This window comes from Mytilus galloprovincialis, chromosome 3, assembly GCF_965363235.1.
Source record: "Mytilus galloprovincialis chromosome 3, xbMytGall1.hap1.1, whole genome shotgun sequence".
Classification (NCBI taxonomy): domain Eukaryota; kingdom Metazoa; phylum Mollusca; class Bivalvia; order Mytilida; family Mytilidae; genus Mytilus; species Mytilus galloprovincialis.
Window position 1 is genome coordinate 8,097,925 of NC_134840.1, and position 16,725 is coordinate 8,114,649.

Sequence of the window (16,725 nt, forward strand, 5' to 3'; positions counted from 1 at the left end):
TCCCATAACATTCACGTTAGGCAGATCAACAAATTTTAACGTGATGGTGTGCAAATTTACCACCCTTTAAACAGGTTTTCAAATTCAACTAAAAAGTCTTGCAGTCGTAGATTACTTAGAAAACGTCGAATTCTGGTCAATTAGTCTTTAAAATGGACATTTTTTATTTAATGGCTTGAATGTTTGCCCTACGCACAGTTACATATATAGAACGTATGGAAAGTATGGAACTGAAGAATGACCTGAACCATCAAAATGAAAGAATAATTTGGTGAAAAACCAAATGGCACCGAGGAAGACTCATGGCTTAAAATGTATATAAACAGGAACAAGAGGCTCTCAAGAGCCTGAATCGCTCAACTTGAAATTTTGGCATTGATCTTTCGTTTAAGAGTTTAAGTGTCCAATTTCATCGTAGTTTGTTTTTTTTTTGGGTTAGATTCAGCATATCAAAAAACCTTAGGAATTAAATATTTTATGAAATTTTTGAGATCTTACTTTACTGAATTTTTTTTGTTGTTTACAGTTTATTTTTTTCATTAATAATATTCAAGTGATAACCAAAAACTGCAAAATTTCCTTAAAATTACCAATTTAGTGGCAGCAACCCAACAATGGGTTGTTAGATTGATCAGAACATTTCTGGGCTGATAAAACTTGACCGAATGAACACCATCCCCATGTCAGATTTGCTCTAACTGCTTTGGTTTTTGAGATATAAGCAAAAAACTGCAATTTACCCCTATGTTCTATTTTTAGTCATGGCGGCCATGTTTTTTGACGAAACAGAAATAAAACACAATCTTTATTCTAGATACCCTAAAGATCAGTCAGCTTAAGTTTGGTTTGAATTGGTTCAGTAGTTTCAGAAGTCAGAGAAGATGTTTGAAATAGTTACACCAGACGGACGACGACGACGACGGACGCCAAGTGATGGCTAAAGCTCACAGTTCCTTCAGAACGGTCAGCAAAAAAGGCAAAATGTTTAATTTGCTTCGCGAATACTATAAGCAGTATGTCAGTATAGCATTTCTGTGTGTGCTCTCTTGATCCATGATACTGACTTTGGAGATTTAGTTTGTTCTTTTAATCTATAAAAAAGTATAACGAAAATACCATTTGGTAAATGAGGTATGTCTGCTTATAACTTCATACTTCTGGAATATTTTTTCGTAGAAAAGTAAAATTGAAAATGTAATTAAGTCTTTCCTATCACTTTAAATGCCATACAAGATTTTGTCATCTTTTGTCCATCATAATATTTTTTCATAGATCTCCGCACACAATAAGGTTTTACTATACATGTCAAATAAACTTTACATTATTCATGTAGATTAGAATAAGGTCCAATGGTCATTTTAAATGGATATATTATATTTATACTAGTTATATTTTGTATTATAAAAAAAATGTACAAATTATAATTTGTATTTTGACTTTGTACAATTTATAATCTGTACAAATTACTTAAATTCACTTATAACTTGTACAACAATTTATAGTATAGATTTTGTTTGAAAAAAGCTTTGATTCACACTATAGAATTTGTATTCACTTAATAAACCTTATTTTCAAAATTCAAAAATATCCAGATTGAGACAGGAATTGTAATGTACACATGAATGCAATTTTATATTCTGATTGTACAAAAGAAATCTCAGTAACAATTCTGGTCCTTATGGCAGTTCTGAAAGAGTGTGTGCGTTGTCTGGCAAACGGATTCTAGCCAAATATCTAACCATGAAAACGAAACAGAAATTATCAGAACTTGCTGTTGGGGTAATTTCGTTATACCGATTGTATCCCAACTGATCCTTTGAATTATCTTATCAATAAATCTGGAGAATTTGGGCACCACATTGGAACTGCTGTAGGAATTTCAACAAGATATTTCTCGATGAATAAATTTAAAGCTGTTTTGAGCACATCTCTTTAAGCAGCAGCGGTTTCAGGACTTCAATGTGCGGCAGTTAAAAAGCTATCAAAAACTGGTGGTCTGGGGTTTCTTTCTTGTAAATGCAACAGGGGAAGCAGCACTTCTAAATGTAATTTGTACAAAATTATAACTTGTATACAACATATACATCTTGTAATCAATCTATTAACCAACGGTAATTAAGTTTTGGGAGAGACATATAATACAAGTATTATATGTCTCTGGTAATAAGTTTTAGAAACAAACTCAACTTAAAAACTTTAACATCAATCAATAAATCATGAATTAGTCATAAGTCAGATGATAACCGACAGACATGAAGAGTTTGTATACTAGTCACGGAATATAAATAGTCTATTACTGTATTCATTTTAAGTGTGTTACTAACATACCAGAAAAAGTTTTCTTCAGATACTCAACTCTAAAAAAAAATGACAGACTTAAATGTGTACCATATATTATATACATGGTATGCAGCATTCAGGTATTCTACCTTTTAAAATATGTAGAATTTTTCAAAATTAAACCAGTTTAAACCCACCATTTTGTTCTTAAAATGTCCTGTACCAAGTCATCAATATGGCAGTTGTTATCAAGTAGTTCGTTTCTATGTAAGTTGTTTTTCTCTTACAGTTGATTTTTTTCCTAAGGTTTTAGTTTGTAATCCAGATTTGTTTTCTCTCAATCGATTTATCACTATTTGACACGGTATACTACTGTTGCCTTTATTTATTCTGTACCTATGCGTCCTGCCATTGTGTTATTGTACTAGGAAAAAATTGTGTCTTCTTGTCTTTAATTTTTTGTGATGTGCTTGGTCTATATGCCATTCTGTGCTTCTTTGTTACATATTTGTTTGTTTGTTTTTTAATTTTTTTATCTATTATGTCTGCTTGTTTTATTCACGCATCGTTGTCAATATAATGGAATTTGATGTGACTGAAGTGAGAGGTTTAACTAGCTATAATCCACCATTGTCTACGTCAGAAAATACCTGAACCAAGTCAGGAATATGACAGATTTTATCCATTCATATATTACTTTTGCCTTTATTTATGCCAGTCGCCAGATACGCATACCTATGTTTCTCCTGTTTGCAACTTTCTATGTAGTGGAGGCAAAAACAAGAGGCTCTCAAGAGTCTGAATCGCTCACCTTGATTTTTTTGGCATTTATCTTTCATTTAAGAGTTTAAGTGTCCAATTTCATCGTAGTTTGGTTTTTTTTTTTTTGGTTTAATTACATATTAATGAGTGTTTGAAAATGCATTTTTTGTCATACTTTCTTCAAAAGCAAAAGAAAAAGGTGTTTGGTGTGAGATTTTGAAGTTTGTTAGGTTTTTAAAAGGTGATTGACTTGAAGATGCTTACATCAACATTGGTTAATCTGTTACAAATAACTGTCTCATTGATTATCATACAAGATATCTTCTTTTGTATATTTGGTTCAAATAGTATTGAGAATGGAAATAGTGAATATGTTTTAGAGACAATAAATTGAAAATAATGTACAACCAAGATAATTGAAGGTAGAAAACACAGCCAATTATTTGTAGATCTTACTTTGCTGGACATATTTGCTGCTTACAGTTTATCTTTATCATTAATACTATTCAAGACAATAACCACAAACTGCAAAATTTCCTTAAAATTACCAATTTAGTGGCAGCAACCCAACAATGGGTTATTAGATTCATCTGAAAATTTCAGGGCTGATAGAACGTTACCCTGTTAACACTTTTACCCCATGTCAGATTTGCTCTAATTGCTTTGGTTTTTGAAATATAAACCAAAAACTGCATTTTACCCCTATGTTCTATTTTTAGCCGTTGCGGCCATTTTTTTTGACGAAACAGAAAATAAAACACAAACTTTATTCTAAACACCCTAAGGATCATTCAGCTTAATTTTGGTTGGAATTGGTTCAGTGGTTTCAGAAAAGAAGATTTTTCAAAGTTAGAAAACATGATAAACAAATTGTGTTAAATTGTCCTTAAAGGGCAATAACTCTTTAAGGGGTCAATTGACAATTTCTGTAAATATAAACTTATTTGTATATCTTACTTTGCTGAACATATTTGCTGTTTACAGTTTATCTTTATAATTAATACTATTCACGATAATAACCAAAAACTGCAAAATTTCTTAAAATTACCAATTTAGTGGCAGCAACCCAACAATGGGTTATAACATTCATCGGAAAAATTCAGGGCTGATAGAACGTAACCTTATGAACAATCTTACCCCACTTCAGATTCGCTCTAACTGCTTTGGTTTTTGAGATAGAAGCCAAAAACTGTATTTTACCCTTATGTTCTATTTTTAGCCATGGCGGCCATGTTTTTTTATGAAATGGAAAATAAAACACAAACTTTATTCTAAATACCCTAAGGATCATTCAGCTTAAGTTTGGTTGGAATTAGTTCAGTAGTTTCGGAGAAGAAGATGTTTGAAATAGTTTACACCAGACAGACAATGACGAGGATGGCCAATGACGGATGCCAAGTGATGGCTAAAGCTCACATTCCTTCAGAACGGTGAGCTAAAAAAGGAAAAAATTGACAGTATTTAAAAAAAAAAATTCCTTTGATCTTTAAAAACACTTTTTGGTTGTTTAACTCAAATTTTCAGCAGATATTTTGTAATGTTAAAAATGCCATTCTTACTCCCTCAAGCAAAGTTCCCCATACACAAGATTGTATATTCATTTTATGTATCTGAATGATATTGTTTCCAACCAAGTTATATACTTTTTCATCTACACAATCAAATTTTATGGCTCTAATTGTTCCTATTTATTTCAATACAAACAAATACTGCGAAGTGAACTACCTCAACATGTCATACCTTAATTTCAAGTCAAATAAAAAAAATCCTTTTCAATTGCTATGCAGTTTGTTAGGTGATGCTGTAGAAATTTAAAGGAACACGAAGTGAAAACAAAGGAGGGGTGAAACATACCAAAGGACCAGTCAAACTCATAGATCAAAAATAAACTGACAAAGCCATGGCTAAAAAAGAAAAAGACCAACAGACAAATAATTATAGTACACAAGACACAACATAGAAAACAAAAGACTAAGCAACACGAACCCCACCAAAAACTAGGGGTGATATCAGGTGCTCTGGAAGGGTAAGCAGATCATGTTCCACATGTGGCACCTTTGTGTTACTTATGTAATTACAAATATGGTAAAAAGCTTCATTCGGTAGTCACATTCGTGAAAAAGGAAGGGGATTGTAGTTACAACATAAGGAACATCTCCAATATCATCTGTGAAACGATAACAACTAAACACACTATACTTTGATGAGTGTTCAAAATAAATCATGAAAGGCAAACCAAGAATATATAACAATTTTTAATTTTAATTTTTAAACAGTTTTGTTTATTACTTAATAATAGTTTGTGTATATTTAACCAATCAATAACATTCATCATGAAAAATGCTTACAATAAAATAAACTAAAAAATGTTTATCCACACATACTTGTAGTAATTTTTCTTTTCAATATAATAATTGTGTATGATTCTGATAAAAAGAAAGGACTATACAACCAAGGATTGTCTAGTACTATACAAATCCTTGATACAACTAATATGATACATCACATTTTTCTGTTTACTCATAACACCTCAAACTACCAATAAAATTGTTTTCCTTAATAAATGTTCCTGACTATTCTCCAAATCACTTACATCAACTCAATGTTGTCTATGGTTATAAATCTCACAAATGCAATACGTACATCACAATATTTTCTATGAAACATGAAAACTTGCTAAACTTTACAGATGTCAAACCTGTCAATTAGGACCTCATAAACACTAATTTCTGCATCAATGAAAAAAAAACCTGCTATAAACAATTGTCTGATATATGATATTCTTCAATATAAGTCTGTTACAATAAATTTAGACAAATGTGGTCTGAAAGCAATAAAATAATAAAAATCCTGAGCATAAATTAATTAGCACAATATTACATAAATTTAAGGAAATTACTAAAATAATAAAACAAATCTTTAGTTATTGTATTTCAACCTTTTAAACAAAATTGTTGATTAATTCTAAAAGAAAAGTAGATGATAATATTTTCAGAAATCTCTAGATTCTATGAATTTGTTTTGATTGAAAACAATATAATTTAATTTTGGATGTAACGCGTCTTCTGATTGGCTGACATTATTTTGTTATCCGCCCATAGACATAATTTAGTCAAGTGACCGTGACGTCATCAACGTTTTTCATGATTTTCTACGGTTTAAAATGGAATTTAGAATTAAATTATAAGAAATGACTGTAATATTTTTTCTGTCTATTCGAAATAACATAAAAAATGTGGTGCACACTGTTAATAACCCGCTACACGCGTTATTCAGTGTGCACCAAATTTTCTATGTTATTTCTTCATAGACAGAAAAAATATTAGTCATTCCTTAAATAATATATAAATGAGGTGATGTAATTATAAACTGTCATTTATAGGAGTTAGACGGTTTGACTATTTGAAGTTTTAAACAAATAAAAATTGTCCAAAATTCCTGATATCTGCCAACATAGATTATTATCAAGGTAAAATTGATGACAAATATTTATTGGTAGCTTTTTTTTTAATTGTTTATCTATTTTTTATTAAGTTTTGATATTATTTATAAAAAAAATTATGAATAAATGTATAAAACATCACTTGTATACCTCTATTTATTTCTTTTAACATGTATGTTTTAATAAAATGCTCATAAACAAAGCACAACACAACATATATTATATCCTTTTAAAGTTACACATGATTTTCTAACTGCTTTGATATTAATTTCATTCAATCAACCTTTTATACATCAATTCACATCATACACAGTAATATCAACTCTCATTGCACATGAAATTCTCTTTCTATCTACAAACTTAATGTCTCATTACATAGAAATGTGTAGCTTTCAAAAACAAAGATGACACAATTATTATTATAACTGTTTTGCAACATTAGGAAAAAATGTCATACTAAATATTTTACTTCAACTGTGAATCTTTGAAAACATTATAGGTCATCATGTATGATTTTTGTTTCATAGGGTAGGTCATAATTATTTTCCTGAATAGATCTAATTTCCATGGTTATAAAATATTAATTTGATGTTTGTTGACTCTAATTTCTATTAACAAGTTGCATAAAACAATCATAAAAATCTACTGAACAATTAGCTGTTCTGATGATTATAATGTAAGGAGAGCTTAATTCACATTTATATATTAACAATGTATGTTCTATCACACAGATCAAGAGTTCCTTCCCTTATCAATCCTGAAATTTTCTAATATATAAAACAGTAAGAATCCTGTTATATGATATGATTAATGTGTAGCTTTTGACTTTGATTTTCCTGTAGCAGATTTCTTGTCTTTCTTTTTCAATCCATCCATATTTCCTTTCAACAAGTTAGCATAAGCCTGCAAAATAATATTCATTTGTTAAAACATTGGACCATATATCCTGTTCATATCATATATATGAATATAAAATCCATTATATTTATATTAACAATAGTTTAAATAAAGCATCAATGAAAAAGAAAAGAACAATAATTTGAACTTGATCTGTGTTTTGTGGTAATAATTATTATGTATAAATTTCATAACATTTGGTTATGGTAAACTAAAATGAAAGAATAGAAACAAAATATTCAGTAATTTTTCCATTTGTAAAGCGGCATAACTATTCAACAATAAAAGTGACGTCCCTAAAATTCAAACTTGATCTGTGTTTTGTGGATGTGATTATATTGATTATAAGTTTCATAATATTTTGGTTGTGGCAAAAAAGTTAAAGAACGTTAACCAATTTTGGGACGTATGTACATACCATTTGAAATTTGTTAACATCCTTTTGACTGACCTGAAATATATATAAACAGCATTAAAATGAGACAAATACATGTATGTCCACCTTAAATGCAATGAATTGTGAACATATATTTCAACAATACCAGAATTGAATTAATGGTGGCATTGAAATACTATAAACAAATATATCAGCACTAATAGTTTTACAGTTAGCTTTATCTTGTTGGTTTTGTGTCAATTGCATTTAGTGATTTCCTATTAAACACATGTTAAAGCTGAAGTATTTATATAAAAGAAGATCCTGGTTGGATATATTAACCATGTTTTATATTTGTGTTATTTTTTCTTCCAAGAAAGTCAGGTGAAGAAAATCCTCAAAAAATAATGATTAAATGAAATTGGTCGTAACACACAAATGTTCACCTACTAATTTAACCATGTATGATACATATGATAAAATAGTAAGTTTTATATCAATTAGAGATGTGAGATTTAATCTGATTGACAAAAGCCTACTAAAAAGTATTATTTTCCATGCTATTCATCTTAACTTATATTACTGAAATTTTGTGAGTGTGCATGTTTTATGTGGTATTTATGATAGGGGTTCATCAAGATATAAAATAAAATGCATGTATAGACATATGTGTGCATTTCAAATATTTGTGACAAGAAATCTTTAATGTTTCAGACTTTTCTCTTGTTTATTCAGTGATTCCTTAGGTCTAATGCTTAATTGGATATTTGGTCAAATGACATGTTATTTTTTTCATTACTTAAACAACCTGTAAATGTCTACCAGCCTTCATGTACATAATGAGTAACATCCAGTCATGACCGTTCCGTACAAAAGTGTTAATAATTCTATTAAACATAGTCATTACTTACCACTGTACTAAGTTTTTTATTTCCCAATGAGGCTCTGATTAAACATTTAAATTCTGTTGGATCTGGGAGATTTCCTTTTCTAGGCTGTGGCTTTGTATGACCATCCCCTTAAAAGATCAAAATTATTTCTACAATATACTGTGAAGGTATTTGTGGGAATCCATTTTGCTTGATTTTTAAAATTTCCTTAGTTTGAGGATATTTGAATCCTGGATTATTAGAGCATTTTAGTTTTAAATGGAAATGTTACATTTGGAAGTTGATTTTGTGATTGAACCAAATCACAAAAACCATGAAAAATTAGTAACAAAAGAAAAAAGTACTTTCACATACATGTAACAAGGAATTTTTTAAATCTGTAACGATTTGATTTCTGGAAAATTGATACGAAATAAATAATGAAAACTAAGCAAACTAATGAGGGTTTATCCAGGTGCAAGGTTAAGGTTAATTTACATTTATCAGATATTTCAGTATGAATTAACTAACTCCCTTAGCCATGTATGAATGGCTAACCCTCCTAAATTGGGTTTATCTTCTTGTGATTGTCCCAAGCCAGGAGTCTGTAGTCTATAAGTTTGCCATTTTTGTTTTTCATTTGATCATGTTAAGTGTATCAGCTTTAATAAAGACCTCTAGTTTTTTCTCTCTGCTGTAATGATTTAATGATTCACCTTTTGTATTTCATAGTTAAATCATGGGCATTTTATAGCATTCTACAGTTAAGGATTTGCTCATTATTAAAGGTCTTATGATGACCTGTTATCAATTCACATCTTTGTCTTGTGATATGTTGGCCATGGTTGATAGTTGCCTCATTTTCAATCAAACCATGGGTTTTGTATATGTAATGCATGTTATTATTGCTTTTATGTTTTTTGTATGTTTCTATAGTCAGTCAAAGCTGTTTCAAGCCTGTGTTGTCATGGTTGTATAGTTTAATAATAAAAAAAAATTTAATCTTACCCTAAATGAATTGTTAAGTTTCCTATTTCAAAAATGGAAAATTATAAATAAATATTGACTTTTGAACCCTCCTTTCACAATTCCCAGTAAAGATGAATATTTGTTAAACTTACATCTTTTCATTGTTAACATCAATGAACCAGAGGATTTTCCTTTCTGAAACATTTTTGTCAGTTCTGTTAAAAACTGAAAAAAAATTCAAATACAACATGTACTCATTTAGAACATTTTGTAGATTATTTCATAATATCTGGTAAGAAAATGGATTACTCAAATTTATAACACTAGTACTGTATAACATAAAGTTTGGTGCAATTACAATATCAGGTAATGACAGTAACATGTATTGCCATGCCTTAATTTTAGCCAATAAGAAGCTGAACCTTAAAATACATGTAGAGACAATATTTTGAAAAGGATACCCATTTTACAATTTTTCCATAACATTGACAGTGGTGCTTTCTGAAGACTTAAAAAAGTATGCACATTTCTATGCTATTTTAAGCCTTGAACCTTCCTAACCAAACATGATAACAATCGGAACACACTTATTCATTCAGCTTATTTGAATCGTAAATGAACCAGGTGTTCCCATGGTCATTTCCATGTAATTTGCATAAATCAGCTCCCATAATGCATTGTGTCTTACGTTTTTTTGGGGTTATGTGACAATCTTTCAAAATGATAGATAAAATGTTGGAATTGATGGGTCACTGAGAAAATTGTCCAAATTACTCTTTTAATCTTTTAAATGTCTCTGGCAAATTTCAAAGAAAAGTATGTAAAAAACATTTATTAGGCTTAGACCAGCATCTCAAAAATCTTAAGGTCTACAACATAAACTTTACTCACAACACTAAAAAACAAATGACAGTCACAATACAAGTTCATGCAACTTATTCAAACAGAAGGTACAAAAACCTATCTTTCAAAAAACCTGCCTTACACACCCTTTAAATTCTGAATAAAAATTTAATTTGAAGAAAATAGAGCTGGATGGGTTGGTATTTCAAGAATTATAAATTTAAGTCAATCGATACGTCATTTTCATAAAAATTACGACCTGTTCAGAGAAAGTTCAGAAAACTCATTTAGAAGAATGACCATGATGACCATATGAATATAGTGATTTGAAAATTAACCTTCACCGAGTAGAAATTAATAGTAGGACCAATTGAAATGGACCACCTAGGTAAAATGTAAATTTCACTCACTGAATGAGAATAAATTATGCATGTAGAACCAGCAGTGAGCACTAAGGAAAAGTAAATGCTAATAGTTATAGAAAACAAATAAACGATAATTGAATTCTAACTATGCATTTTTAGAATAAAAATTTTCTGTTAGATTATGAGAAAAAAGGGGTGGCAGGCAGATGAAACTTAGTCTTATATGTACATAAATGAAAAATGAAAAAAAAGAGGCACAATTTACTTCGTACAAATGACAGACAGATTTCTCTTGTCAAAAGGGATTTATATTTATATTGCAATAAATTATTCAGATGGAGGTACATTCAGTTTAGATTATATTTCTCATTCTTTGAGCATTTTGAGTTTAATCAAAATTCTCCCAACAGCAACATACTTCCTGACTTCATACCAAATATAGTTATCTTATTACTTATAATAAGAGAGAATTTAACATTATAAAAAATCTTAACTTTTTAAATGAGGTCAAGGACATTGGACATGTGATTGACGGAACCTTCATAACATGAGGCATCCATATACAAAGTATGAAGCATCCAGGTCTTTCACCTTCTAAAATAAAAAGCTTTTAAGAAGATAGCTAACGCTGTCAACGCCACTGTAGTCGCCGCCGGATCACTATCCCTATGTCAAGCTTTCTGCGACAAAAGTTGCAGGCTCGACAAAAATTCAATAAAAAAAAAAAAAAGAAAAAAAAAGGGAAAATTTCCAGAAATTTTCATTGTACAGTACAGCCTGTGACATTCTCTTATGTCCACCCTCTTGCATGGTCAACATCCAATGGTGGCCATTTATTGGGGTATTCAATCTTGAGATGTTGGCCATTTATTGGGGTCATAAAACATAGGTTGATGTTTTATCTAATAATGTTACCTGTTGTAATCAATCAGGGTTGAAGTTTTCAACTTGTATGTTTCTTTAAAATTTACCTGTACAGGTAACTTAGGTTTCTTTCAAAATTTACATTTCACCTTTTTTTGAAAATGTAGAATAAGACATTGTTTTAGTCTTTGTTAATTAATATTATTTTTGATTTTTCTGTCTTTTGAATTTTTTCAAATTTATTTTTTTTATTTGTTTTTATTCATTTTTGTATGATTTTTTTCTTATTCTTTTAATGTCTTCTTAGTAAGAATCTTGAGAAGAAGAAAGACAAAAATGTCAAAGATAAAGTTATTGACTAGCATTTGAAAGACAACAGACTTTAATTAATTTTTTTCAAAAGTAAAAAAAAAATTAATGTACATGATGTTCATTGTATTTAATTGTTTATTTGCATTATTTAATGAATTATCATTAATAATAACTAATAATCAAGAAATGATATTTTTAAAGAAACCATGAAGGAAGTAATTTTTAGCAAGCCTGTTTTTTAACAAAATAAAATGATCAGACAATATCAATCCTCTTATAATATTTTTTTATTTATAACATCTATTATTATTCAGAAAAACTACAAATATCATTATACGGTTTTAATAGGAAAAAGCTATTTTTGTCTATCTTTTTTTTTTTAAATCTGAAATCAGGAGTTAACATAATGGACATTTGAAGAGACTTATTTTCCAAAAAAATATTTAAAGAAAAAAAACTGCCTTGCTTTGCCTTTTTGAAACAAATGTGAACTTATTAAATATGACATTTTCAGTTTGGCTAATATCTGTCAGTTAAAAGCCAAAATTTGACAAAATACACTTATATTATATAGATGGTTACACTTTTATCATTTTATGGTCTATTAATTAAATCATTTTTTTCTGTGTACATTTATATTGTTGAAAGTGCTGGACTCAGGTATGATACATATTCTTGGTATACATTTGTAAATATTTCCCTAAACCCAGGCCTTTTAGATAAAGTTAACAATTTCAGGGACTGGAATGAAATAAGACTTTAAAACCCTTGATGAAAAATCAATTTCAAGAAAAATATAAGAACATTTTTGAAAATAGATTTAAGAATAAAAACTTTGGTAAAAACTGTATACTCAAATGTGTCACATAGAGAGTTAGTGGTCATAATTTAGAAATAGAAAATAGTGGACAATATAAAATTCCTAGAAAAGATAGAATATGTAAACTGTGCCACTTGCTGGACAATGAAGACCACTCCTTCCTTAATTGTAAAATTAACAAAATAAAATTGTTTACCTTCTCATAATATTGTCTCTTACCCAAGAACAAAAAGTGAAAGAAATGCTAAACCTTTTAATTTATTACATGAATATGTTGAAAATATTGGCTCCCTTATAAAATAGTTTTTATTAGAACTAAGGGCAGAAACCTAAAAAAAAATCCATGTGTTTAAATTTCTTATAGAATTGTTAATTCTTTGCATTATAATTGTTTTTTTGTCCACAAACTAAATACCATATGTTTATATGACAATACAAATATTATCAAATTTTGTTGAATAATGAATATTTTGAATATATTTATTCAATAGAGAAATAAGAAATTGCCTAAATTTTATTTAGAATAAGTTCTAAAGACAATCTTTAACATTTGTAAAACAGTATTGAATGCAGATAAGTCTATCTACTACAATTTAAGTATAAATCATTTTGATTTAAGAAAATTAATTTGAGAAACAACTTTTCAATAGAAAAAGGCAGGCATTGGGAAAGTTTGCATTATATTAGAAGATGGTATTCATTTATTCTTCACTTACCATAAAGTACATGTAAACAAGAACTTAAATTGATTAAAAAGGTATAATGTCAAAACAAATAGTCATGAGTCAAATTAAAAAAAATCAGCTATTTATTCAACTAGTTATATTATTTCATTTTATTTTTGAATTTTCTTCTCATAATCACAGTCATTAAATTTCACAAACACATACATGTATATTTTACCTGAGACACATGACCTGTAAGTTATATAATTTTAACACTTCAATGCAGTCAAGATTTCCCTTTATCCTTGACTAGTTTTTGATTAATACCATGTGTATTAATTAAGCGACAGGGGGTATAATGATGGACATATAGGGCCACCATGGTGTACTGTACTACCATGACTACTGAACTCAAAATCATTAACTTTTTTTTTGTCATATATTTTACTAGACTTATAAATATATATTTTACTCAAAATCTCACGACAAAGCGACCTAATAAGGAAGTTAAAATCTGCACAGATGCAGGAATAAAAAAAAGTGACAAAAAAATAATTTTGAATTAGAAAAATATCTTCTACTGGACCTTAATAAAAGTGTTATTTCTAAAATGGTAAAAACCAGAATTAGTAATAGTAAATTACTTACAGAAGTTGGTAGATATGCTAGAACACCTTTAGAACAGAGAATTTGTCCAATTTTTAAGGATGGAATTGAAGATGAGTTCCATTTTCTCATTCAATATAAAGCGTGTTAGAACTTAATAGAAATGTAATTTAAGTGATATAGTTCCTTCTTTTGTTGATATGTGTGAACAAGATAAGTTTAGTTTTATTTGAAAAGTAATGATACGGACATTAATACTGTAAGTGTAGCTGGAATAAGCGATATACATGATTTGAACATTCATTTAAAGCAAACATAATGTTGTTAAGAGCTTTTATAGTATTAAAGCTGATTGTAAGGGACGACATCAAAAGTTCAATAAAGGATATAAAAACTTAATCATGTTAATTCACATAGTTTTTTCACTGACCCGCCACCCCCCCCCCCCCTCTTAACTTAATTTGGGAAAATTGATTGACCCAAAGGGATATACGTAAAAATCAATGTCGGATAACCAAATCTTGCAGGCGTTCAACCCCCACCCCAAACTATTTGAATTAAGTTTTTTATCTTACATTGATCTTTTGATGTCGTCCCTAATAGCTTGAATTAATAATATTCAATATTATATTGTATGAATAACACTTCCACGCAAAGTAAATATAAAATATGTATCTCTTATCATCATCATTGAGAAAATATGTTTGGTTGTTTTTTGTTTTGTTTATATACAGACTTTGTCCCCTTTAACAGATAATGCCTGCCTCATATCATGGAAGTAATATTGGAAGGAATAACATCGTCGTCACTTCAAAGGTTTCATCTGCGTTACCGCCCATCTTTCAATAACTCGTTAATTGGTTCAATATCTGGCATGGAAGTTTATTCTCCGCATGTGATCGATCAAATCACTGACACTTATCGGTCATTTTCGTGTTCTATTCATATTGTGAAATCCATTACTCGGAAGAGGTGTGCCTACACTGGCAGAATTTATATAACAGATTACAGATTACAGTTCACGGAGAACTACGAACAGACAAGTTTTTGTCGAATATACATGCGAAGTAACCCGAATAGTCCATTCGTTACATTCCGTTGATGTACGCTGCCGAAAAGAGTCATTCGTTCAATTTTTATTTTAGTCCAATTTTTCCCTATTTTTGGTTAGTTTGAACTTAATAGTTAAAACCGACAGCTATCACATACGAAATTGGAGAACAAAGTTGTGTCATTTCAATTTTAAAATTTACAGACAATTAAAAAACCATTTCCGTATAAAGTTAAGAACTTCAAGATGACTGTACAAAAAATACGTTTGGACACCCTTTATTAAATACGAAAAATCTAATTCTCTCGTGTATTTATAGTCAATTAAATTATTAACAATTCTAAACGGTTCTATCCTTCAATTTAAGTTCTTGATACATAAACTAATTTGTGTAAAAATGAATTTACCGTAAGACAGATAGATGCAAGCCCATTTCGTCGGTTTGTTATATTTTTTGCTGTATAGCTTATTATATTAATACAAGCATTCCACAATAAACACTTTTTAAATATATATTTACGAAAATATTATCCCCGTTTTAGTTGTCCAGTTTCAATAATGCAATCAATGACATTTATGACATATACATAAATTTAGAATACTTGAAAGTAAATATTATTTCATTCAATCTCGATAAACTTTTGCACATTTCAACAGTAAAAAAATCTATGCCTACATTTGCCTACATTATTTTGTTAAACATCATGTGAAACCTGATCGATTCATCGGTATTTAACTGTTTAACTCGGGATCCGCTTTTAACCGGAAAATACTTTTAGAACAGTTTAAAACAAACGGTAAAAAGCAAAAATATGCTAAATTAAATACAATTTTCCATGTTAAACTGCTGTAGTTTGAACAATTCTCGTCCGTTTTTCAAGTTTTTTTCACCATTCGATTTCTTTCTAAAGGTAGATATTCTATGTGATACAGCGCTACCCTGTTATTAATAAACTAGGGATTTCCCACAGGTGCGCTATAATTACCGGACTCGATAAAACCATGTGACTGATAAGAAATTCCAGATGCCTTTTACAACCGCGGTAACGCAGATAGTAACCAAAGGCGTCTTACCGCTGAGACTATAATTGGATGAAATCGTATGACTTTAGCACAGAGCTCAGCATGCTATAAATACATGCTAATTAGTCGTTGTTATTCCTTCTAAATATTACTTCCATGCTCATATTAATAAATAATGCCCATGTATTCTGCAGACGTGCCGGATTCAAGTAATGTGGTTAACTTATGAGTTTGACTAAAAAAAAATATGACTTGTGTACATACATGACATAAAATATGGTTGAACTTTACTGACTTTGTAAGTTTGTTCATGTTTTTACACTCGTAAATCTAAAGAAGAAAAAATAGCGACATTATTAAAAGTAGTTTTAAATGTACGAATTTCGACAAAATAACTAAATATTCCTTAATCAGTGTGTACAAATGGTGTATTACCGTATCGTTTTCCAGCAACATCTTGTACTTTTGACAGGCGACTGCGTGGATAGATCTTCTGTTTAAAGTTACAAAAGCTAGTTTTATGCCGCTGGCCAAACCGACAATGTAAAACCAATTTTGATTGGACCAAATGCACGAAATTA

General features: G+C 29.5%; 1 protein-coding gene across 1 annotated transcript; it reads right to left on the bottom strand.

Moving 5' to 3' along the window:
• Window positions 1-5,284: 5,284 nt before the first annotated feature.
• On the bottom strand, window positions 5,285-16,721 carry LOC143067104 (signal recognition particle 14 kDa protein-like). The gene is made up of 5 exons (XM_076240144.1): window positions 16,580-16,721; window positions 9,748-9,820; window positions 8,669-8,775; window positions 7,800-7,832; window positions 5,285-7,387 (listed from the first exon to the last, which is right to left on the bottom strand). Exons 1-5 carry the CDS (start codon window positions 16,598-16,600, stop codon window positions 7,292-7,294), a joined length of 330 nt encoding a protein of 109 aa, XP_076096259.1. The 5' UTR covers window positions 16,601-16,721; the 3' UTR covers window positions 5,285-7,291.
• Window positions 16,722-16,725: the final 4 nt, after the last annotated feature.